This window comes from Neolamprologus brichardi, chromosome 15 (assembly GCF_056152115.1).
Source record: "Neolamprologus brichardi isolate AB-2024 chromosome 15, ASM5615211v1, whole genome shotgun sequence".
NCBI classification, from domain to species: domain Eukaryota; kingdom Metazoa; phylum Chordata; class Actinopteri; order Cichliformes; family Cichlidae; genus Neolamprologus; species Neolamprologus brichardi.
This window is the reverse complement of record NC_142118.1, coordinates 9,357,106-9,383,177: the sequence shown is the minus strand read 5'-3', so window position 1 is coordinate 9,383,177 and position 26,072 is coordinate 9,357,106. Positions and strand designations below refer to the sequence as shown.

Below are 26,072 nucleotides of genomic sequence, written 5' to 3'. Positions count from 1 at the left end.
TCGAGAGCCCCTCTCCTAACACAGCTTTCCATTTGTACGCCTTAAAGTAATCAATAAGGCTTGCAAATAGACTTCTTGTTCTTTGAACACATGTGGATGCGGTTTTAATTAGTCAGTTAGGCAGGCAGGAGCTGGGTTTGGAATAGATGGAGCTTTAGTGGTTGTTTTTAGCATTACTCTTGGTTAAGTTAAATTTAAAATGATAAATTGGGCTTTAGGAAACTGTGTGCATGTACTCCAGATATTAAATCAGTTCAGGAGCCTCTCTCTCTCTATTTAATGGTACACAGAGGCCTAATAAAGGGTTATGCAGTTAGTTAAGCCTTTCACAATAATAAGCTTGTTTAATGCATAAATATATTAAGAAGGTACCAAAACCGAATTCATGCAGCATGTTCTTGTCAGGCTAACTGACAGTGAATTGTTGCTGCTTTTGCCCCTAACATTATCAAGACACACACACACTGACACACACACACCAGTTTCCCTGCCGTGGGCTGCTAGGTCATGTAGCTACGACAAGCGACAAGTGACCAAACAGCCAGAGTTAGAATTCCAAGATCCGCGGGGGCTGTTTGAACTCGAACATCCAACTGGCCCATAATTAATAGACGCTGACAAGAATTAAGAGCTCAGCGCTAACCAGTTTCAGTTTACAGCTTAGCGGCGCTCCAAACAGCAGAGACCCGAGGCAGGAGGGCAGGGACAACGACAAGGGAAAAAAACAAGAGTTAGATAAGGCTGAAGAGTGGGAGGGTTGGAAAATCAAACAGAACAATCTGCTGTGCTTGGGTGAATATATCTGTTTCCTGACGGTTTCTTCTTTCTCAGTTTGTACATCCTCTTTCTGTCAGCCCTGCCTGTCCCAATGACCACCTGATCTCACCAGTGCGGGATTATCTCCTCCCCATGTGATATGGAACAGTACTGAGAATATGACCACAACAAGACAGCTGAATGAGGCCCCTGGAAGAGGGCCGGAGAGGGTGCGAGGGGGGCCGTGTGTGTCATCGTCAGCACCGCATTCCTAACCTCAGACCCAAAACCACATCGGCCTCGCTTCAAGACAATGCGGGTCCAGACGAGAGCCTCTGACATGAGTTGGGGGCGGCGGGGGCCAGGCGGGCCCACAGATCATCTTAAAGGCATCCAGATCCTTTTTTATGGTTGCTGGCCTTTCATAAAGTGTGACAGGCAAAGTATGGATGCATGGGTGAGGTTATGGGGTAAAAGAAGTGTGTGTGCTGGATAATATGAATTCACATACTACAGCACGCTCGTAACTTTGTGCTGACTGCGAGAAAGACGGGCTGAGATACTCGGCTGAAAGTCTATTCTTGCTATGTGAGTGTGTTTGTGTGCGTTTGTGTGCGTGCACATGTGTGTGGCAAGACGATGAGGCATATTTACATTGGAGCAATCTTTACAGCCACCTGATCTGTTTTGCTTTCACATACACAACATTTATTGACTTGTTAAAACGTAAAGGCAAATTCCTTATTAAAGTGACAGTGTTTCGCTTCATGCGCTGGCGGCGTGTGCGCCGGGTGTGTCCTGCGGATTATTTTGTTCTGCTATGCGTTTATTATTTGCACATAAAATCGACAGATATCTATTTCACCATAGCAGCTGCCAAAATATTCATTTTATGCCCACAATGAAAAAAATGACAAAAAAATTACACATTAAGTAAAACGGCCCTTAAGAATACATAATAACATTTTTTAAAGTCCACCTTAAAACTCAAACATCAAAATGAAATCTGAGTTAAGTATGTGATTAAATTTTCTGCCTAAACCCCCCCACCCAAATTGTCTAAATCCACATTCTTCGCAATGAGGTCAAAAACATCGGTCTATATGCTGAAAAACACCCACGTCAGCAGTGTCTTCAGTGTAAAACTGAAGCCAGAAAAACAAAAATACACAAAGGAAGACAGAACAAAAAAACCATTCATGATATAAGTGAGATTCATTCTTCTGGTGCAAAAAGATGCTCTACAGAGCAGCTGTCATCACTGAAAGGTGCATGTGTCTCATATCGAGACTGTGTGTTACTATGTGAACATGTGCTCGTGTGTACATGCGTATTTAAGCTTCTCACTCTCAACTATTTTCAGCCTTTCACCTGTCAGAGGCGCTTCTTTCGAGAGAATGTGTCAGAATTGGCTGGCTGGCTAACGCTGCCAAAGGGAGATTAGGAGCTCCCTATTTTAGCTGGGAAAAATCAGAGGGATGCGGCGTGCAGCCCCCTCCGACGCGGCCTGCTCACCCTTTGCAAAGCGCAGCCGCTCTGCCCTTCCAGGGCTGCCTCTCAACATCTGATCTGGAAAGTCAGAAAGAGCTACAGTAAAGGCTGTCATCGGGTTTTTTTCTTAAGTCTGGGTGGGCTGAAAATAAGAAGGGAAAGGCGAAGAAAAGACAACACAAAAAGTTGAAGGGAACTGAATTGGGTTGGGTATTAACATGGCGCACCATCTGCTAAAACCCCCTCCCGGTGGCCTGGTAATGCTGGCACTGCTTAACCGTAACTGCCATGGCACTTGTATCACTCTTTATCATGTTTTACACTTACATAAATCTGAGCCAGCGTGTCCACAAAGGGCTATTATTTTGTCTCGCAGTGCCGCCTTAACCACAGATGCAGCTCTAATAAAAAACATCTGCAGAGCTCGAGAAGGGCCGAGATCATTCATGAAGTTGAAGCTGGTGTAGTGGACAAAATAAAATGTTTTTAAAAAGCTAGAACGGTGTCAGTGACAAGCACGGGACCTCAAGGAGCGATTCTGAGCCCCTTGTCAGGGGTGATATACATTTTAACATGTGTGTCGGGAAGCGAGTACATGTATAGAAGGGTTGTTATGAGGTCAGCGCTTCGCTAAATCCTCTTCTTCGGAGGAACACGTGTTAGTCTCCGTGTCTGATCTATCACCTGCCAGACAGTGAGGACAGGCCAGTGCAGAGCCTCTGGGTGGGCGCTGACTTTCAGCTGCATTCTGCCAGCTACTCTGACACCCTAAAAAGCAAACAAGCCCCCACACATGTGCTGTTAGATAGACAAGTTTACGGTACAAGAAAAAACAAGTGGCAAGAAGGGAGGGGTCCTTCTCACTTACAGTTTAAGTATTTCGAATGGTGCAGACCAACACACGCTAAAAATTCTGGTTCTGAAGACGCCCACAGAGTATAGACTTTGGGTATATCTTTATTATGGTGATGTAATCTTAGCATATAGATTGGTTTCTGATTTAAGCCTATTGATTTGGAAGGGACCTGACAGTCTGTGATATTGGATATGGCTTTACTAATCTTTTGTGTATGTGGCCGGAGGAAAATAAGGCTGTAACATTACCCTGGTAGCCACGTTCGCTCAGGAAAGACTGCTGATCCCTATCTGTGGTTAGGAGAGGGCGAGACAGCGGTGTAGGTTGCCAAAATAGTCTGGCAGCTTGTGTTCACCCACCACATTACAGCGATGTCAGAAAATCCCCGCATGCAAAGAATAAACCACAGAAACACCGAGCTAACATCACTGAACTAGAACCCACCAGTAGTGACTAAAAGACCAAACTGTAAGCGCCTTTTATGCTCAGACCTGCTTCTTCCAGGACAGACACTCAGTGGGTATAAGGCGATATGCTTCTGTTCCAGCGGGACTTGGTTTTTGAACACGATAATTTGTTAACATGATGATCGGACACCTGTTCAAGGACCAACATAGATACCCATGCTTACTGGCACAAAAAGAAAAAAAAAGAATCCATCTCTCTTCTTCAGCAGGATGTGACTCAAAGCGGAAATTGAAAAATGCACACGTGGTAGATTCTTGCATCATTTAACACCGTACAGTAATGCTATGGGATATTAGCGCCGCTATTAGCTGGGTGCACTGACTCCTGGCAGTTGTGACTGACACCATACCTTCCGTGAGTTGTAATTACGTGAGAGTTTTTCCACTGACCTGTGACCTTTCATCAGTCTCAGCTGGACATTTGAGGGGTCAGTGAATGAGGCCGGCTTCCTCGAACAGCTGCCCTTCGCTGCCGTCCACCCGGCTCATCCAGGTGCTCGGCTGTGACATAGCAGTAAAGCCGAACCAGGAGAGAGGCCTGTCATCTATATTATTTCTTCGATTTTCTTGGAAAAATAATAATCTGTTACATCTTAAACAGACAGCTTAGCTCAACATACCCTTAAGCATAATCAATAAATTCCCTTTGCATTATGTTGGCACTGGCCACAGCTAGAATACCTGATTTACTTAGAGCCCTATCACAACTGAAGCCACCAAACCAAGTTCGAAGAAGTAAAGTCAGCTGATTAGTGGCAGGTGGCGCACAGAAGAAGGGTTTTCCCCACCCACTAATGGGGCTCAAAATCCCTGGCAGCTACCCTTTAAAAGTCAGGATGGCACGACTGGCACAAGGAAGAGAAATATTGGAAACTTCTAGAGCAACTCATCACAATATATAACTCTCACAGCACCCCGAGGGAGGCGTTTTTTAGGAAGCAACTGCCAACGTGAGGGAAATTTGCAATGGGAACAAATGAATAACTTGGGAAAAAAGTGAAACTTACAATATCCAGTTTATGTATTTATCATTGTTTACCTGTTAATAGCTGAAGATTATAATAGTTAAAATAGAAACGTATCTGGACACATTTTATTAATTAAAAAAGTTAAAATGGTTTCATTTCAAACGAAAGAAGTAAAAAAAACACGAGCCTGCTTAATATTGACAAGGATGAAATTTGCTCAAATGTGTAAACCTTCAACATAAAACCATTTTTCTGTTTGGACACCACAATCATGAGTTTACACCTAAAAAAAAAAATCAGTTTTTAAGCTGGAAAAGCTTTCAGTTCATCCACATCAGAAAGTCAGTCAGTTATTTTTTTATGTCAAAGATCAAGGTTTACTGCAATCTCACAAAACATATTTGGGCCAAACTGATTAGGTCTGGCTTAGATATGTATATAAAATACAAGTTAGCTGGTTTCTGGTTTCTCTGTAAGTATTGTATTTAGGTCTGGACTGTGGAGGCATCACTACAGTTGTGGGTGTCTTCAAAATATCCCTTCAGTAGACGCTCAAACATTCGTCTTTGTTGGTTTAAAAGATTTGCGTTTTAAATCTGAGTCTGGATAATTGTGAAGATAATAGAAACCTTCTTTATTAAGCTAATACTTTAACTCTACACTTCCTTATTCTTTTCAGTGTATCAATCTCCTGTTTGTGGAATGTGCTGTTGTCTTTAAGTCCTCTGGATTCGTTCCACGCTGCATTAGATATTATTAATCTCTGGCTTTCTTCCACAGTGTATCTTTTGTCCTGTCTCCCTCCCCTTAACTCAAACCAGTTGCAGCAGAGTCCGCAGGTTTCTAACTGTCAAAAGGGAGTTTTTCCTCCCTGTCACCGAGTGCTTGCTCATAGGGAGTCGTCTGATTGTTGGGATTTTATCTGTATTATTGTAGGATCTTTATTTTACAGTAAAGCGCCTTGAGGTGACAGTTGTTGTGATTTGGTGCTATGTAAATAAAATAGAATAGAACTGAATTGAATCTATGAAATAATCCTTGCAAGTGTTTCCTAGATTTTACCCACAATGTCAATCTGCTGCTCGTAGTTCAGAGTCTGCATTTGTGCCTTCTGTTATTAGTCCTCCGTATTTGAACCTGTTGATGATATAACTAACCTTGCAGGATAATAGAGTGTTAAACACCATTTAAGTGTTAACATTTTAAGAAATTACACAATGTAATTATTCCTTGTCGGTGACCAGCCCTTGGTCACTTGTTGCAGGGTGATCTCATAGCATAAAGTGAGGCTAGCCGCTGTCCCTTCCCCCCTACTGGTTCACTGATCAAAGTCCCCCTTAAATCTGTAAGAGGCCACGCCACTGCAGTATGCCATGATTAAGTGTCCTTTTTACTCTTAATTGAACACCATCACTTTTAGAAAATCGCCTACTGTGCCACATATTGCGGTGGCTGTGACGCTGCGCCTCGCACACACACTGGCCGGCTTAGCTTGGCTCTCCGCTGACAATACCCCACAGTTTTTCCTTTAAGCATGCACTAATAGTTTCAGCTTTATTTCTGAAGCAAATGTGTTGCTATTTTTTTTTTCTTCTGGCCAAGAGTCAAAGGCTCAGTGTGAGATATTTTGGCCGGGATTAAGACATAAAAAGTGGCTGCATGTATAAATAGTAGCGTTATGCCAAACAGAACGGACGGCCCCTCTGTCTGAGAGGAACAAACGCAGCTACGTCACAGTGAAGCTGGGTCAGTGAAAGTGAACTAAAAGAGAGACACGCAGTCTTGTGTTACTGGGACAAATTGCAGTCAACTTGTGCAGGCTGCTATTACCAGATGTGTACAAAACTATATGGCCATGGTTTTATTTTTAGGAAACAGTTGTTTTTCTCTATGTGGAGCTTATAAATAAATTTATAAATCGTATGTTTCTTTAATTTAGGATTCAGTGTGGACTATGAAACACATACACACACATACACACATTAATGCTATCAGAGCACATATTACGTCCTAATAAAATGTACGATGCAGTCATTCCTCTAATCAATTACACTTAATCTTAATGTTGGTAGAAATAAAGAAATCCTAAAAAAAAAAAAAAAAAAGAAATAAAGAAATCCTAATGTGTGAATGAAATATTTTAAAAATTCTTTTGCTTCTTTTTCTCTAAATCTTTATTTTCTTATATGTTTTATGCCATCAACACCTATGGAAAGCCTACACTTCTGCCTTATTTCAGCACATTATTCAATTAATTTACTGTTACTGTCAGTGTGCATTTATTCTCCTATACAGCGTTCGTACCACAGTTGCTCAAAAACTATTCTTTGTTTCAGTATAAGACAAAGAAATGTAATTAAAATAGGCTGTATTTCAGCAATTTGAGATTTTGTTTTTTCTCATGGACATCTGTCCAGAAATGTTCACTGAAGTCCAAGCTCAGCACAAGCCCTCTGCGTATAAATAGCATGATTTAGACTTTTCATAGACTTTGCATTGGTGTAGGATAGTTCTTCTCGCTCTGCAAACTGAAAAGATAAAAAAAAAAATGCTCTTCCCGAGGAAAGAAAAAAGAAAAAAAGAAAATCTATCGGCTAGATTTTCCCTCTGTACTCCCAGAGGACTCACACTGGAGGAAAAACAACACGTGCAGGAAGTGAGGTGGGATATTCGGAAAGCATTTAGTGGATCAATACGGCAGGCAAGAGAGGGGAAGGGAGACAGACAGACAGACAGACAGAGTGGGAGATGGAGAGAGAGACACCCAGAGCCCAGGGGAGAGGGAAGTCTTGGGGGAACAGCCTGTGCTTTTTAAGAGTACTGTTACACATCTCAGTCGGTCTTGGTAAGAATATCCAACTCAGCAGCTTTTTCCACCCGGCTGAGTTAAACACTCAGAGGCTCGGCAGTGTGAGGAGAAGTAAGTAAGGCTTGTGGGTGATGTCACCGGTGTCTCCCTGAGGCCACAGCTGGCTTTAATATCACTGACCATCCTCTAGACTGGAGTGACCATCACAGATCCACAACCATTGAAAAACAGACAGCTTACTCTAACATATAGGCGAACCTCCTGATTTCAGCTTGATCATAAAATCTTTACACCATCTCATGCATTTTAAAATATAGAATCACAAGACAATTTGGTGCCATAGAGGAGAGTCTAAAGTTTATATACTAATAAACAGAGAAAGCTGCCTAAGAAGAAAATGATCTTTAGGATTTTGATGTGACAGTTAATTAATCTAGACAGATGCTATTAGCACCAAGGTGTCAATATCCAACAATGCTATTTGCACCAGTGGGTGGAAAAGTTAATGTGGCTATTTACACCAGGGAGTATATAGCATGGCATATACGGCATCACAGAGACAAGCACCGGGGTGTCCGTAGCCAAAAGTGTTACTTGAACCCAAGCACTCATTGGCAGAAAGGCGTTCTAACACCTCAACTATAACCTTTTCCTGCACATAAAGAGCTAGTTTTGTTACCCAAGCTTAACCACAGCGTGACTGAAATTAAGTCTAAAAATTACATGTGTGTGGTTTTATAAGGGACACAGACTCCAGACAAAAGTCTTTAAAGCATTCATCCACCGCAGCCCTCGTCACTCTGCGAACTGTGAACTCAACTGCTTCACGCTGCTTCCTATGTGATATACAACCATGGATACAACAGTACTTAAGATTTTTTCGTAGTGCTGAGGAGCAGCACTGAACAGAGACCCCAAATAATGCAGCTTTGCACAAAGGGCAGAGTAAAAATAAAAGGATAAAGCAAACACACACTCGCATATATATATGTTGTGTGAGCTTGTGTGAAAAACCAGTACTCACCCTCCTTTAGCATGCCAACTTTAAGACATTTCATAAAGCGGCAGGCCTGGCAAGACTTTCGTCTCCTTTTGGTGATCTCACACTCATTGGTAGCCGGACAGCTGTACTCGATATTCCCTGGAAAAGGATTGGAAAAAAAGGACTCCATTATTCTGTGTGCTTAAAAGATATACATCAGCAATTAGGAATAATTTGTTTTGGAATTATTGCGCTGGAAAGAAGATCAAATCACACCAGGCGCAGAGTGAGAACACTGAAAAATACACAACACGTGTGTGCACGTGTGTGCCTGTGAACGCACACACACCTGTCCCAAGGTGACCCCGTGTGACACTCCTGAAGGAGAGGAGGGTTTAGTGGCATTTTGATGGGGCATGTAAAAAGCACCTACCCGCCCCGCAGTCACACTCCCATTTTGATTCACAGATAAATTAGCTTCATTAATGCAGAGCGTCCTCTCTGCAATGCTCACCGCGACCCTTTCCAGCCCATCCTTCTTCACCTAAAGGATGATGGGAAAACTGCCCTCCCTCAACAGCACGGGGCTAAGAGACGGACGCACAGCTGAGCACTCTGCATAATGTTCTCCAGCAAAGACCAGGAGCTGCTGCTAGACTGGACAATCTAAGACTGCGATATCATGTAGCAAAGCTCGATGTATTATTCAAGTCGTCTTGACGGTTGTTGGCTCACTATGGAAATATTTCCTATGCAATTTAATCACTCAGATCCAAAAACAGCCAGAAAATGCAGACATATTGAATCTGCTGGAATTTAACCGCTGCCCGTCTTTCTCACCTGATTCCGGTTAAGAGTTTTTTTTATTTATTTTTACCCCAAATCATTATGCACACACTTCAAAAGTTGACACGACACCAAGAATCCAGTGACAAATCCTCTTTCCCAAGTATCCGTAACCCCATGATTGACTGTTTGAACAATGTCCCGTAAGTCCAGAGATGTATTAATGGTACCTAAAAACAGCAAACCAGGTGTTGTCTGTTGCAGGTCTGCCAGAGGAGCACACAAACACATGTACACACACACACACACACACACACACACACACACACACACACACACACACACACACACACACACACACACACACACACACAACCCCCTGTTGGTCAAGGAGAAGGTGCCAACATTTGTCAGGATCCCTGGCATCGAAAGTGCCAGCAGGGTCACACGCACAGTTAGGGGCCGAGGGCACCACGCCAGCATGTTGGCAGAGGCTGCTGCTGGATTCGGGGTAGGTAAAGTCTGTTAAACTGAGAGGCATTAGCAGAGGGGAAATAAAGTACATTGCAGCGCTCGTATGTAGAGATGCACGCCATGTACCTTACTGCATACTATACTGCAAACTAACTGCATGCAGCAAGAGCGTTATAATATTTGCAGTATTAATATATAGTACTTTAGTTTTATTCCCAGTGCGAATACTAGAGGGTAAATTCTTATGGTAAAAATTACATAATCTAATAAGTACACTTAATACTTTTTAATGCACAGTAATGTCCCAAAATTCAGATTTAAGAATAAATGAATAACTAAAAGAAATATATATCTATCTATCTATATCTATCTATCTCTATATCTATATATATCTATATATATCTATATAGATATATATACATATATATATATCACTCTCACAGATATACATGTTATATATGATGCATGTTGTATACATAAAGAAAATCTAATTCATGTTAAATCACATAACCACTGCTCTATTTTGCACAAGCACAAAATGATGTGGTATGTTGAAAGGCATTAATAAATCTGTAAGTATGAAATTCTGGTTTTACAAAATGAAACACAACAGATTCCATTTTTTCCATCTTTCTTCAGCTGCCTCCTTGACATCTGCTGTTTGTTCTATTGTTGTAGAGCACCGAGCAATATGTTATTTTTCACTAACTGAAGGCAGTGATTCTGAGCTTCGCCTTAACAAGCAGACAACATTACATTTTGCTGCATGCCTGAAATGTTCAACTTATTCTCTGTACTACATACATGCAATATTTTATGACCTTCTGAGGTTGATGAACTTGCTTGGATATCAAATTTTCTTCCTTCAAAACCAAACCATAATCCAAAAATAACAGGATAGGTCAAATATGACCTGCATGTGTGTGTTTTTTGTTGGGTGTGGGTGGGTGAGACGGGGGTCCACAATAGACTTAAATTGCCTACCTCTAAAAGCTCACTGTCGGCATACCCTCTTAGTTAATCAGGTCTTGTGTCCACCTTTATTTCTCAAAGGACATTTCAACCACTCTAATATCCTTCCTTAACCTCTCTTATTTTCCCTCTAAATTTTGATATATTATTATGCTATGCTATTATCCACGTGCATCTCCACTCAAGTTGGACCTCTCCTTGTCCTCCTCCTTTACCGAGGCCGGGACCCCCTTCCTGATTACCATTCCATTAAAGCGGCTTCTCCTCTCTGTGAATGACCACCTACCCCGTCCCTCGTCCCACCGCCTTTATTTAGAGGACTCTTCAGCGTCTCCGTCTCGCTGTTCCCTTCCTCTGTTATTGCCACCACAACACGTGCCTCTGCTTCTAATTGGACCCCGTCTCCTTCCCCTTGGGTGAGGGCTTGAGGGGCCTGGGGGCAAGGAACGGATCCACACCTCCCACCCTCTTTTCTTGACTTTCTCCCAATGAAATGCCTGGTTCCTAATTACAGTCACCCAACACTGATTGTTATTGACTGAAACTCCCGTGGCTCAGGACGAATGACGGACAGATTAAGCTCATTACAGGCCTGTCCTCCAAGAAGGAGAGTGAAAAGAAGAAGAAGAAGAAGAAGAAGAAGAAGGCTACAGTGACGAGGAAGAAGATGAGAAGGAGAGAGAGAGATCTCGGTAAGACAATGCAAAGTCACACATCAGCATTACTGGGGCACGACCAGCCTTTTAACTACCAATAATTGGTCATAAACGGGCATGCAGGATTTGGACAGAAGGCCAAAAACATTCAGTAAAACCCAACAAAGTGTAGCATGCGGACTGAACAACAGATATTGTGTTGATGACTTGAAAGAAAGTAGGGGTTTCATACATTTTCTGATGCTCCCGATCCAAAGATACTTTAGCCTCTTGTACATGAAAAGTGAAAATGCTCCTAAGATAAAACAATCCAGCCATTTTCATATAGGCTAATTAAGCCAGGAAAGGCCTTCCTAAAAATGGGCAGCCAAAACAATATGTAAATAAATAAATAAATAATAAGTTGCTGTCTCTATTTTTTTGTGTGTTTTTTTCTTTTAGAAATGTCTGATAATTAATAATGAGAAATAGGACATCTAAAATACCCTGGCTACCCCTGACCCTTGTTCAAAAATTTTAGAAAAAAAAAACCTCGCTGCCAAAGAAAAATAAAAATTATATATATCAGGATCAGGCTTGGTATATTTGTCATCATCACGTTAAGAGTTATTAGAAAAAGTCAGAATTTTTTAAACATGTGACGTAATTAGAGAGAGTGCCGAAGAGCTTCACTCTTAAGACCAAGTGAGGTAACCAGCTCTCACATCAGTCCCACGTTTTCCATCTTTATTCTGACAGTAATGCGCTGTTTTGGATTTTAACAAAAGCCAATAAAATAAAAGGAAAAAACTGTGCCGAAAGATGCTTCGTGCTTCAGTAATTGAGAGGGATTTAGGCAGAATACTTTTCAAATTTGCCTGACTTAACGTGCCCTCACTCTGACTCCATGTATCCAGACACAAATGCTGCAAATCAAATTCAAAAAATCTGCATCTCGGTTTGTGGCGCATTATCTCTGTCCAAAAGATTACTCTGGAACGGATCCCACACATGGCAGATTCAGTGCCAGATGTATGATTCGCCATAAAAAATCACAAACTAGAGCAGATTTGCGGTCTGGGCCTAATGCCTGCGGTAGACACCACATTGTATTAGCCCCATGAAAGCACTGAGGAACCTGTGACACGCACGGCCATGTATTCAAGTGAACGTAAAGTATTTAAAATCATTAAAAAGTAGCACTTCTCTATTGTGACAAGAGTGAAAATACACCTTGCTTAAAAGTACTGTTGGAAAGTCAGGAATTTATTGTTTTAAGTATAAATTTATGTTTGATTAAAATTCAGTTTCACTAAAATTATTCATTTCTTTACTTCAATGCTTTCATGTAACAACCTTAGCAATAATTTACTTTTTAGAATAAATATTAAGAAATACAAATCATTGTTTTTTTATGGTCACTTCAAGGGAAAAAAAAGATAACAATGTAACATTTTTATCTGGCGCTGTTCACCTGTCGCTGTTTTGATATCTGTGAGTTGGTAACACCTATCGACAAGTGTTTTTTTTTTTTTGCTACTTATTTTGAAAAAACAAAACAAAAAACGGAGGCCGTCAATATCGATTGATCTGATAATCCCCCCCAAAAAAACAATCAAAAATTTAATGAAAACTGTAAAATTTTTAACGTGTGTGGGTTCTTCATTTCTCTTCTATCGATCAGTTCTCCACATCCTCTGATTTATCTGGTTATCTGTGGTGTTGTGAATGAATATTATTGTGTCTAATGTAGTTAAAATAAACCAGTACTTAAACAGCTACAAACGCAAAGATGCAAAAATGCAGTGCATGGTCTAAGCAGTAAATGGGAGCCCCACAGAGCATTTTTCTAAGTATTCATAAGTTATAGTTAATCCAAAAAGCAGACATTTTTACTCAGATTTTCTATTGCTATTGTATCAAAAATACAAAGAACCCACCACCTAAAAGACAGTTTTACTGACAGCTCAGGTGAGTCAGTGAAATGTGAAAGGAAATGTGGGAAAGAAAAAAGTACCTTGTATCGTTCTTTTGAAAAAGGCTTTGCAGGCCTCACAGGAGGCCACTCCGTAGTGGTACCCCGAGGCAGTGTCGCCACACACCAGGCACAGCCTCTTGGGAATTCCATTGAGCATGTACTCGCACTTGATTGGCGAGTCATCGGCCATGCCGCCGGAGCACTCCTCGTAGCGGCGTAAGCAGGCGCTGCCGCCTCCCAGCATGCCTGGGTTGAACATTGGAGGGGAGTCCAGGGTGTGTGACCGTCCGCTGCCAACGTTAACGTAGCCGCCGCTGGCGTCAGAGTTGCCACTGGGGCTGTGGTGACTGCCAGTGTCTATGAGCGAGGAGGAAGGACTGGAAGGCTCAGTTTTGACATAAGAACCACAGCTCGAGGATAGGTGCCGGTCCTCGGAGGGCATTCTGGTTAGTAACCTGGAGAAACACAAACAGAGTCGGAACGTCAGTCAGTTTTGAAACTGAATTTACAGGGAATGGTTTTCCAAATTTTTGAAAAGAAATGAATGTTTAATCCAGTTCAACTCAATTTTTATAATGTCACCGCAAAATGCTTTATACTGTACAGTAAAGACCCCACAGTTTAAGAGCGAAAAACCCAACAATCAGACAACCCCCCCTATGAGAAGGCAATTTGCGACAGTGGGAAGGAAAAACTCCCTTTTAAGTGGGAGAAACCTCGAGGAGAAACAAGGTTAGGAGAAGGGCAGCCATCTGCTTTGACTGACTGTGTGTGAGGAAAAAGAGAAAAGAAAAGGAGAGCATGGGGTGATATGTTGGAGTTCAAACCACTTGTTTTAAAGCACATATATAAGTAGGCAGAAAGACACCATGGTTTGTGTTGTTTTTAACTTTTGCTTCCACGAGTTGTTTGGTTGGATTTAGGAAAAAAATTGTGATTTGGATTTGGAAAAAAACAAAACAAAACACAAAAACTGTCATATTGGCATAGAAACCACATTAGGGGACACTGAGCTTTGGCATAGAAATAATATTTTATTACACAAACTAATAAGATAAAAGTAACATATCTCAGTATTAATAATTAGCAAACTTTCTAAAAAATATTAACCGTTTTACCGCATTTTCTTCACGCATTTTTAAAACTTTTTCTTTAAATAAAAAGAACGCAAAGGCTCTCAAATACCCCCAAGTGAAAAAAATAGAGGACCGAACAACAGAGCACAAAAGCTTTGCCGTGACTGTACCGAGTCTTGCCTGCTACCATCATCCGCCACTCATTCTGCGAGAAATTCATCAGCCCGTTCACCTGAGTTTGATAGATTGCCTTACACACACAACCATTAATGCGCCGGAATGCCAAGTGATATAGTGCAGTAGCTCATTCCTCTCAGGCAAAATGGTAACTAACGACCATGTCAACAGATGCCCCATACATCTTGCAAACAATGCCCACAATTGGTCGGCTGCCAGAAGTAAATGAATGAATGAAACTTCAGAAGGCTGTTAATGGACAAAGAGAGGTGTTACACTCAGCATATGGAGGATTGTGGGTAATAGATGACCCAATCAATAGTCCCAGTTATTTTGCCAGTGGAGGTGCTGGGTTACAGCTGGCAGAGGAAGTGCCTTATTCCAAGAATTTCATCATAAAGATTACAAAGGTAGGATTAAAGAAAAAAAAAATCCTCATAATGCAGGGTAGAAGCTAAAAAGAGTATTCTTTATTTGCTGTGTTAAGCTTTATAAGAGCTCACACTCCATGAGTGTGCTTGTTTACTTAACGACTACTGCTACTGGTGGGTAGTCATTTCTCTTTGAGGCCGCAAAGCCAGTGTATGTTGCGCTCCTTGCTGTAATTCAATAATATTCTCTCAAACGAAGCATGAAATGAGGCCCGGGTTGGTCTTAGAACTGCTGGCTCTGTCTGTCACAGTTGGTGTTGATCTTACAGAACTTTAGCCCTTAAATTCTTATGAGTCATAAATATGCGGTGAGAGTGGCGGAAAGGCGTGATGGGAATGTCTGAAACTAATAGCAAGCTAATGCTGCTTTACAGTCGGAACTTTTTGGCTTTTTTTACTGCCAGGATCTGTCTCCATTTTTAAAAAAAAAAAAAAAAATGGTGTTGTGTTTCAGAATGCATTTTCCTTCTTTTGCCTCCTTTGCACAAGTGTTTATTTAAAGCCAAGAAACCTCTTTTTTTTTTCTCTTTTTTAACTGCAAACGAATAGTGAAAAGAAGAGAAAAGGAGGAGGAGATAGCCTCTACCCCTGGGCCCAGATCAGATCTATTGATCCTCGGCTTCCTTCCTGTTCCAGATGAGGCATGAAAAAATAAACCCTCCTCTTACGGGCCCCAGACATTCCTTATGCATTTTTAATCAGTCGAGACTGTTAACATAGTGCGAGATTGAGAGATACAGCATTGTGTTAGCCTTCATTCTAAGGCTATTGTGGCTTATAAAAGACTCAGATGACTCATGTTAAATCTTGTTAGCAATCAGCATTCACCTAGAGTCAATTGGACGATATATTTTCTCCAAGCTGAAGTGGAGAGAGACCAGCCTGGTAATAGTTAATACATCATTGAAGCCAGATAGGGGGGGATTCCCTATGGAATAGCACATTGTGGCATACGTAAAAAGTAGTTCATTCCACACTTAGCACACGGCAACGCTGGGGAGATGTTTTTTGTTAGGTTTAATGGAAATTTCTAATGGGCCCTTTCAAATCTGTCGAAATGAAATAATGGCACGAACCACCAATTCGTGCAGACAGAAATAGCTTCATAGTTTCATAATTTGGTCGCCCCCCACCACCCGCCCCAATATAAAGAGACATAGAGTTTTCAAACCACAGCCTGACTCTCCTCAACCTGTCCCACTCCCTTGACAAAAAAACACACACACACACGCACTGCACCTAATACCTAATGGGGTAGTGTTTGCTCCGCTGCGCAGAAAAATTGTACAAACGGAGCAGACAAGCAGGACTCATCAGACAGACGTGAAGGTCACCTGCCTTCTCTGTTCTGAGAGGCCCACACAGTCCCACAATGGACACCACGGAGCAGCAGATGCACGCGTTCCAGTCTGTCCACCACACGTCAAGAGACCACTCTGTACGACAAAATACAGTCGTCCAGAATGTTTAACGCGACAGGACTGTGATGCACGCTCAGATCATGGACCGTTTTTTCTTTTTTGAAGCTAACATGAGATAGGTGCGGAAAATGTCCAGACAGAGCAGCTGAAATCTCAGATGTTTGCATGTGCATGTGTGTATTTTGGCATGCCTCCTCATGCTGGCAGAGCCGCAGATCCCCAGCTTCCCAACATAAATCCCGAATCCATCCACCTCTTCTCCATGAAATATGTTGTCTAGCCTCCTGAATTTCAGCACGATAAATTTACACCGCCACTCAAACACGAAAAAGAAAATGCATATTTAAAACAGTTCTCCGTAAATGACCTCATGCTGTCCTTGTCTTGGGTGAAGGAGCGAATATATACGGCTCTCCAAATTTTTACCGTGCACTTTTCCGCATAAAGGAAATATTATTGTTGAGCTTGGGGTTAAGCTTGTAGCAGGGAACACAGCGTAAATCACGGTGCTGAACACACAGTCGAACATGGAAGCACAGAAGGACAGAGGCAAGGAGCCATGCATGAAATTAGTTCATTAATCTTTCTATGATAGGCTGTCCTTGTTTGGGGCAAACTCTATCAGCTTTAAACGGAGTGCCCCTTCCCGCCTGACACATAGATTACACTGTTAGTCAGTGGCCGCGGTGTCTGGGAAATGAATGGTCATGCGAGTGGGAAAATGGGGGTAGCGTGTGTCTCCAAGTGTTAAGTGGTAACAACAACATGCGGGTGACACAAATGAAGGTCATCAAAAATGTGTGTGTTCTTAAATTTCGCTGCTGTGAATATCACTTTTTTTTCTCATATATTTATAATGAATACACATTTAAAAGAGCTATCCCTGTAATGTGCTGATTTGATAGAAGCAAACATGAAACAGGATTTCTAATAATCTAATAATCTAATAATCTTCTGCTACAACCTTGCAGATTCAGTCAAGGAAACACAAACCTACAGTTAAATGTGACAACAACAAAAAAAATCTACCAACTGAACAGAAGTATTTACTGTATTTGCCTCTAAAGGGTGAAGGTTTCTTCTTTTCGGAGCATCTTATCCCTGAAGTCGTTCGGATTTTCTTGCATTGTTGTGTGACTGATTTATCTATTCCCTCTTTTTCGGATATATTTGATCTTATGTTTAGTGTACTTGCATGTGTATTTAATATGTGTTTATGCTAATGTTCGACTATGTGCATTCCACACACAGACTTGTACATAATACTGAGTGATTCTGGTTTAAAATGGATCAGATTGTATTCCTTTGCAACTGCTTTAAAACCACAGTTTAAAGCTTGATGATAAGTTTGTGGAACCAAGCATATCCTTTACTTGTGCTGCAAAGGTGGAAAGTCCTTCTCTAAGTTATTTTGCTCTGACATCTTCATTTTTAAAAATATTTGTTTTAATGTCGTTTTTATCTCAGGTAGTAAGTCCCAGCACTAGTTTTGCATCACATAGATATACTTTGTTTCTTCTTCTCTATCTCCTTAACACACACACATACACGCACACACTCACACACATACCATACAGAGAATTTCCAGCATATGGCCTCTTCAATGTCACTGCCACGAGGAGAGACTGCATAGATTTCCCACATGGATGATGTCTCCTTACCTGGAGTATCAACCCCCATCTACATACACATCCAGCACCTCTAGGAAATTGCTCTCTCTGCAAAGTCAAACACACCCCTAACTGCCTTTTAAAAAGAGACAGAAGAAGGAGGTTACGGGGGGGAGAAAGAATAAACGAGCAGAGACTTAAGCCGTCATTGGGAATCAGAGAAGGACTCATGAGGGACAGTTACGATATTGATTTCATAAATAAACAGAGATGGCCATCGATCCTAATGTTATTTTGCATTTCAATTACTGCCCAGAAACATAACCTTCAAACGTCTGCTTCTCCACAGTAATAACATCCACTGATAATCACAAGCGAGTCTTGTTCGGCACAAATTGGCTTTTCTCTCACCCCTCCTAACCCTTCCACCCCCCACACCCCCCTTTTTTTTCTCCCCCAAATGTGTAAATGACACAACTTTGCATTTGCCTAATGGTATTAGAGCATGGACTGAATTTCAAGTGAGACTCAAGCTGATACAGTAAGCGCTCCGGTCAATTGACACAATGCAAATTAACGTGGTGAAGAGGAATTAAGTTCACAATGTGAGACCTCGTGAAGCTACGATGAGGCCCATTAAATTAAACATGCCGGCTGACCCGCACTCCATGATTAGACGCACACTGCTTCTTTCCTTTTGTGTGTGTGTGTGTGTGTTAATTTCATTTGATCAATAAAACAAACTCCTTCTAAGAAGTCCTCTCACTGCTGCTTACACTCAGCCTGAGCACTTGAAAGGCACATTCATGTTTGATTGAACAGCAGGTGAAGAAAAAAAAGGTGTCCATCTCCAGCCTGATGAATTCAGAGTCTTAACAGGCCACCTAAAGGATATATCTATAACAAGAGGGGCGGTCGTGACATGTGATGAAGCTATTTCTCCCCTCATGCCATCACACAGAACCAACAAAGCTCGGCTCGTAAGGAGTAGCCACTGCTAACAGTGAACGCGACAGTCATGAGAAAACACAGCAGCGACTTCACACGTTCAGAGCTGTTTTTATCTCAGCCAGTTTTTGTCAGCTTTATGAAAACTCAAAGCTGGTGGTGAAGTTGGAAGGAAGCAGATTGTTCCCCCCCCCCCTCACCACAGTTTCAACACAATGCAGCACTTTCCCACCACCTGCTCTCTCCATCCGTCAGTGGATTCTTTTGGCTTTCCAGTCAGTTCTGCTGGTCAGATCAGCCAACTATCAAACAAAGTTGGTAGAGATCACAGCCCTCGTGTAAGGTTTGGATCCTTTTCAAGCAGTCTGACACAAACCAAACGGTGACTGGTGAAGTGCGAAAAGGTGGCCGGGAGCCGTGAGTACACATAAAGTGAAATATTCAAACTCCAATTTACTCTTTCGAACCTTGGACAGCACACGAAAGAAGGAATGAGTGCAAGATCGATCACGAATGGATGGAAATAAATGTTGCAAAAAACACTGATTGCAGATAGTGAACTGCACTCACTGCAAATTTGTAATGCTTGAATTTCCCTAAATAACAGGCAACTCCAGGAACTATTTTCCTTATGCTCAGGGTTTTAAATACTCCGTTGGAATCAAATTAATTTTACCTCAAGCATTCGTATGTGACGCCAAGTGTTAAAAAAAAAACAAATAAAGAATAAATGGCGGGTGCATCTTAATCACAGCAAGACCCGTGTGTTAAGCGTAACAAATTACAGATGCAATGCATGATAAGATGATGAGCTCCTCTTTAACAGACACAGTCAGGTGTTTCTATGTATTGGACGGCTAAAATTAGATCCCAGGTCAGTGTGTGATTCTTTGGTCTACATGTGTGTGCACATGTCTGTCTATCTGTGTCTGCATACATTTGGTCGCTTATGCATTCCTGTTTGTTTACTTGGGGAGGACACCTGTGGGAATAGCAGGTAAAACAAGTTGAAAAAAAATTTGAGCAAGCAGAATATTTAATCTTCACGTGACACCGTTGTCAGTTAATAATAAGTTAATTATAGCATTAGAATTTCTATAATTTAAAAAAAGCAGTTATTGTAAAAGAAGAATAAAGCAATATGTGTAAAAAAAAAAAACATGTCTAACACGACTCTTAATTCAAAACTGCCTCCATTAATTTTAAAGCAGATGGTTCTGACTGACATGAAATAGTGGAGAGCACCTGTGGAGGCTGATGCAAATAGTAGGTCATATGCAATTATGTACAGCTGCATTTTATTTTGATTTTGGTCCACAACACGCAAACACGATCCCGACATGCACATTTTCAGAAAGAATAAATCACTAGATGTAAGTAATATTTTGGTCTCTTGACAAAGCAGGTATTTGCTTTAGCATCAGAAATGTGGTTTGACAGCTGGACACTAAAATCCTTTGACCTTTCACCTCGGGCCAGTATGATAGTTGTAAGGCAAAAGTCTCCAAGGGTTTGAAAGCAGAGGCAAACCTAACTAATCACAGATATATGTGACACTGAGCACACAGATTTTCAGCGTGCAACTTCTCGATGTAGGAAAATGTAGGACAACATGGTTAATGCAACTTTAACGCTTACAAATACATTTTTAAATAAAAAATTCTAAGTGTAGAATCGTTCATCTCAAGCAGAACCAGTAAAAATATGTAGAGTTGTGGTGTTAGTGTAGTGCTGGCCTATCAAATATGACCTAACGAGTATTTAAGGGTGCAGGTATAGCATGCATAACCAGCTACTCACTTGTCAGCACACGCATGCATATTTTTATGTGCATACATAAATGCAGACACACACACACACACACACATAGATGGACACAGACACAGTCTGGGGTCACGATGGGTTAATAGCATCATATTGTAGGATTTGTCATTTTTAATCATTTCTATTTGGCATAGTTTTTTTTTTTTCTTTAAAGATGTAATTAAAACTTCAGAGTTTTCATTTGAAGGTTTTTTGAGCGTAAAAATGAAAGGCTTGCTATTGTGTGTTTTAAAAGCACCACGAATTAACTGTGATATTAAAAGTTAGAGCCTTCAGAGACGATGCTTGAAACAGATGTATTTAATTGAGATCTGTTTCTTTTATGTAAAATATCAAAACAACTGACAAAACTGTGGTTGAAGATTCCAGCCTGAAAATGATTTACATCCTTTTTGAAAAGGAATTTTATGTGATTCATTTGATTACAGTGAATAAATCAAATTTATGTACATCCTTCAAGGTGTGCACGACACCTTTGACTGAAGCGTTGAAGCGCTTTGAATCATCATCACCATGAGCAGCAGCACCAGCAGCGTATACATTTTATTTCGTGATCAATAGAACTACATAGACTTAACACCAAAATGAGCTTTTTTTGATGCATGTGCAAAGTGCATTAAAACGACACATATTTCTACTGAGCGAACAGCTTCTAACCAAAGCTGCTTTTTCTGAATACAAACACGTTTTGTCATTTCACTTGCTCAACCAATACAAACCGATAGGATCTCATTTGTTCTCATTATGTGCAGTGGCAGCTCTGATGCAGTTAGAATAAACACTTGTTTAACGCTTCAGGAGATGCTCCCCCTTTTTTCCTTTTGTGGAGCCTTGCAGAGTTGGAAAAATCCTTAATCGCAGTCCTGTAAAAAGTGCTTAGCAGATTAAACCTTTCCAATCCCATCTACAGATTAACATTAAGAGGATCCCAGTGAATGCAGTGAACGGTTTCCCCTGTCCACTCACATTTGGATATAAGATAACTATCTTTCCAGGTATCCAAGAACTGTAACAATGATAAAGACTGGAGCTCCAAATGAGATTTGAGAGTTTCTTTAACTTCTCATTTGTTAGGGAAAAAAAGCTGCCTTTGTGCTAAGAAAATGCACAATAACCATATGCATGCGCAAGAAAGAAAAAAGTTTTAAAGTGCACATTTTGTTGTTCGTATTAACTGCATTTTACTCACATACTGTGCCACATTTGGAGGTGATCAAACTTACTAAACTCTCAGTGTTATTTAATCATAACCACCAATTTTATATAAAAACTATAAATGACAATAAAATGAGATGAGCTGTATCAGTAACACAGACAGACACGTATCTACTTCTTCAGTTACACACTTTTCTGTGTCACGCTTTCAACTAACTTTCCCCGGGACACCGGCTGGTGCTGGAGGACAGTGCACGGGATACCGGCTGCATTAATCTGCCTGTGACTCTCTCCTACGAGCTGAGTTTAAACCCTGGATCCTGATGCAGAAGCTAGAGAGCTGTACAGAGACCAGCTCCCCGGTCTCCCTGCAGGCTACGCCACAGCAGCCACCGCTCAGCTCTGATGTCCTGTACATGAACGAGAGCAACTCCCTGTCTTTGGAAATAGTTTAGTTTGCTTTTTTTAAAAACAAATTATAACATTTTTAAACAATTTTTGTCAACTTAAATAGAGACAGAAAAGTTTAGATGAGCTAAGCAAGAAGGGAAAAAAGGGATTTGTATAAAGAAGCACCTACTGGTTGTGGTAGCAGAGAGGGTCAGGGATACACAGTTCGGAAACATCCATCAGTCCTTGTTAAGCATTCCAGATGTTGCAATTTAAAAAAAAAAAATCAAAAACAACAACAGATAAACAGCTGGGGAAAAGCTGAAGCAGGAGATCAGTTCCTAAATCTCCTCATATTCTCAATAAATATTGGTCAGGTGGTCCCGGGTGCTGCTTCCCCTCCCTCCTGTGTTCAACCTGCACACTTAAAATAAAAAAAAAAAAGAGAAGAAGAAAAAAAAAGAAAAACCTTCTGCCTCGGCCCAACAAACTCCAGTCTGCACAGGTGCCGCACGCTGGGCTCAGGAGTACGGCCGGTGAGAAGAAAAGTGGTGGTCCGAGAAAGAGGAGAGAGGAAAAAACAAAACAAGAACCTCAGGAAGAGATGAAGAGAGGAAACGGTGAGCAGCGAGAGGAGGTAGAACACAGACGATGGGATTGGTGGACAGAGAAAGAGAGTAAAAGATAAGAGGGATGGATGGAGAGCAGCAGCAGTGAGAGCGCACTCAGGCTGAGTAAGTCGGCGAGGGGGGATTGAGTCTCCATTGAAGACAAGGGGGCTCTTTAAGAACAGGAGGGAGTGGTTTAGGTGCATATGGAGCGACCGCCATTGGCTGGATTCAGGAAGGTTGTCCTGCCAACAGCCAATGGTGATGAAAGATTACTGAGATGAGACGGGCTAATGGGCCACTAGTCGGCCTCCATTCACAAGGGAGCGCTGCAAAACAGAGAAAGAAAGAAAGAAAGAAATGATAGATAGATAGATAGATAGATAGATAGATAGATAGATAGAAGATAGATAGATTGATAGATAGATAGAAGATAGATAGATTGATAGATAGATAGATTGATATTCAAAGTAATGAGGTAAACAAAAGTGGACAGCAGTAACTGACAAGAAACAGAAGTAGAGGCACGTTCGCTGAGGGTGATTTGAACAGGTCTGTTTACGGTGCTTTAAAGGGCTCAGTGCCAGATTATGGAGCTAAACGGTTCCCTTTAGTCTTTTATCCTCTCCACCATGGATCTGGCTTTCCACAGCCTGCCCTCCTTTAAAGTAATGACAGCTGCTTCCCACAGCATTCCACCAGTCACGCTGTGAAGAGAGGGGATCTACCCGTCCTTAGCGAGGCAGGATGTAGGAAAACTGAGAGTGATAATGACCTCGGCAGGAATGATAATAATGATGACGACGACAGAGAAGTTTGAGTGGATCTTTACCACGTACGTGAAATGTGGCAGCCCATCGGAGGAAACCCAAAGCCCCGCCACCCACCCCTCCAGCCCACTTCATCAACCCACATTTTTCCGATCGATACAAAACCCATCACACACTCCTATTGATCACAGCGTTGCCGTGTCGCCACAAGCCTCAGGACAGACTCCCGTTTCCCAACCATCTTTTAAATGAAAAGGAATTATACATTTGAACGTTTTCTTTTCATGTCAGTCCATATCAGAGTCACAGGAGCAAAAGGCTGATTGCTTTATTAAAGCAGCTGTGCATTCTCCATTACATTTTTGATCAATATTTTAGCATTTAATGTACTTTCCTGCGATGGAAAATCCGGCTATTCCCGCTGATCCGATTAAGACATCCAGACATAATCAATAGGGGGGATATGTTTATGTTTTTAATGAGACCGAGAAGACGAGAACTGATGTTCAGATGACATGTATGATTTCACATGCAGAAAATAGAGCCAGTGCCAATCAAACCAAAAAAAAGTGGTCTTTTGGTATTTTTAAGACTGAATAACTTTATGCAAAATATAAAGTGTCAGACTACCTTAAAATAAAAGACATTTTTATTTGGCAATGCTTAATTCAAGGCTAAATTACACATTTTTTGCACTTTCCCACTCTGCTCTTGGGTTGCCAGCTTTCTGAGGTGGGTACATACTTGCGTCCAGACCTAATTTGTCTCCCTTCCTCTGCGCGGCCTGCTCACACAGAGTAGAGACACAGGGTTTTGTGGCATCTGACAGGAAATCTATTGAGCGCACAGTCTGTGTAATCCCACCATCACGTTATCTTCAGAAGAAGAAACCGTAATCCAATCATTAAATCTGTATTTAAGAAAAAACAGATTTTCGGCTCTATGACCGTGACTGTGTCTCTTTAAGGAGATCAGTGCAGACCAGCCTCGCACCACCCTGCATTGTCAGGCAGCAGTTTAGGCTCTCATTATAGTTTTACATTCTGAGCGCTGTAAACTCCCAGCACGGCTGTAATTTAGAGGAGAACAGCTGAGTAGGAGAGAGAATCTGGGTTTATTTTTGGAGTGAAATCTGGACTCGTGTAAACAGTGAGTGTTAATGAATGAAAACAAAGACGAGAAGGATTGTGAGAAAAACATTTCTGTAGAGGACCAGAAATTTGCAGATTTCTCAAAAGTGCAAAAAAGACAAAATCGTTACGTGTCAATAAATAGTAATGACATATTGTAGTGGGCTGAGGGACGCGGTCTTCCTGTCACGCTGCTTGTATGTAATTAAATTCCTGATTCACGAGCAAACTGCCTGTTATGGCTGACCTTCTGACCTCGCCATGAAGAAAGTGTATCAGCAGGAGGAAGTTCACTCTGTACGCCTTCCTAAATGTTCTGGGCATTCAATTCAGTCTCCAGAAGCCGGTACAGATGAAACTGTTTCTTGTTGGTTCATTTATGCAGGCAACACAAGACAATACCTTCAGTTCTTGGAGCCGGTGTTCTTAAAGTTTCACTTCACACGCCACTCGATCAGCGGCCACTTTGATGAACTCAGCGCGTTGCCTACAATCATCAGTTGCTTTAATCAAATTACTCACATAATAAGAAATCAGTGACACGGAAAATAATCAAGGTGCATGAAGGTAGAACCAAAAAACTTGTGGTTTTCTTTTAAAATATAGAATTATTATTACATTTATTTTTGCATTACCATTACATTTGAGATTTGTGCATTTTAATGCATTTGATTGTTGTCATCACTTTGTGATTCTTAACAGGAATAGTGCAATATATATACATATGACTTTTTGATCACGTTGCAAAGCTGCTTTATCAGTGTACTAGCATTTCATACAAATCTGATAAAATAAAAATTCAGTGTTGCTTTTAAGTGCATATAATTATTTGACTCACTTTATACTAGTTAAAAGTTTGTTGTATGTTGCTGTCTGAAAACACACATACTGTTATCTCTTTCGTCTACATGCAATAAATCGATACATTTATTTTCATCTATTTAAACCCACGAGGAATTTGTAACTCAATCCAGACAGACATTAAACTGCTGACATTAAACTTTTTTTTTTTTTTTTGCAAGTGCAAAACCTTCAACTCCGCCGCCACAGCGAAACCGAAACGACAAACCCCGTGTCAACATTCGACTTCTTACACAAAGCTCACGAAACAGACACTGAGTCCCACAAATCCATCATTTGCACATTTTCCTTTCGCTGCCGCGTACTTGTTTGGCTCGTCTGCCGGAGGAGTGTGGAGAGGGATAATTACTATAGCCACAGGGCTGCATTAATCAGCTGGGTGCATTTGTTGGGCTTTATTATGTTCCACTCCCCTCTCTGGGCTGCGCCGACTGAACCACCAGGACGAGACAGGGCTGGTGGAGGACCGCTGTCGCCCCGCTGCCCGCTCACGCTGG

At 41.3% G+C, this 26,072-nt stretch overlaps 1 protein-coding gene across 2 annotated transcripts in view; it reads right to left on the bottom strand.

Annotated features, from left to right (window-relative positions):
- Nucleotides 1–26,072, bottom strand: part of esrrgb (estrogen-related receptor gamma b) — an 86,292-nt gene that overhangs the window by 18,737 nt on the left and 41,483 nt on the right. The window contains exons 1-3 of one of the 2 annotated variants that reach the window (XM_006797141.3): nt 22,397–22,600; nt 13,214–13,629; nt 8,372–8,488 (exon numbers count right to left, since the gene is read on the bottom strand). In XM_006797141.3, the coding sequence (XP_006797204.1) occupies nt 8,372–8,488; nt 13,214–13,629; nt 22,397–22,446 (583 nt within the window). In that variant the 5' untranslated portion in view covers nt 22,447–22,600. Of the gene's footprint in view, nt 1–8,371; nt 8,489–13,213; nt 13,630–22,396; nt 22,601–26,072 lie in introns of those variants that run through there. The other variant, XM_087852165.1, reaches the window with a different exon arrangement.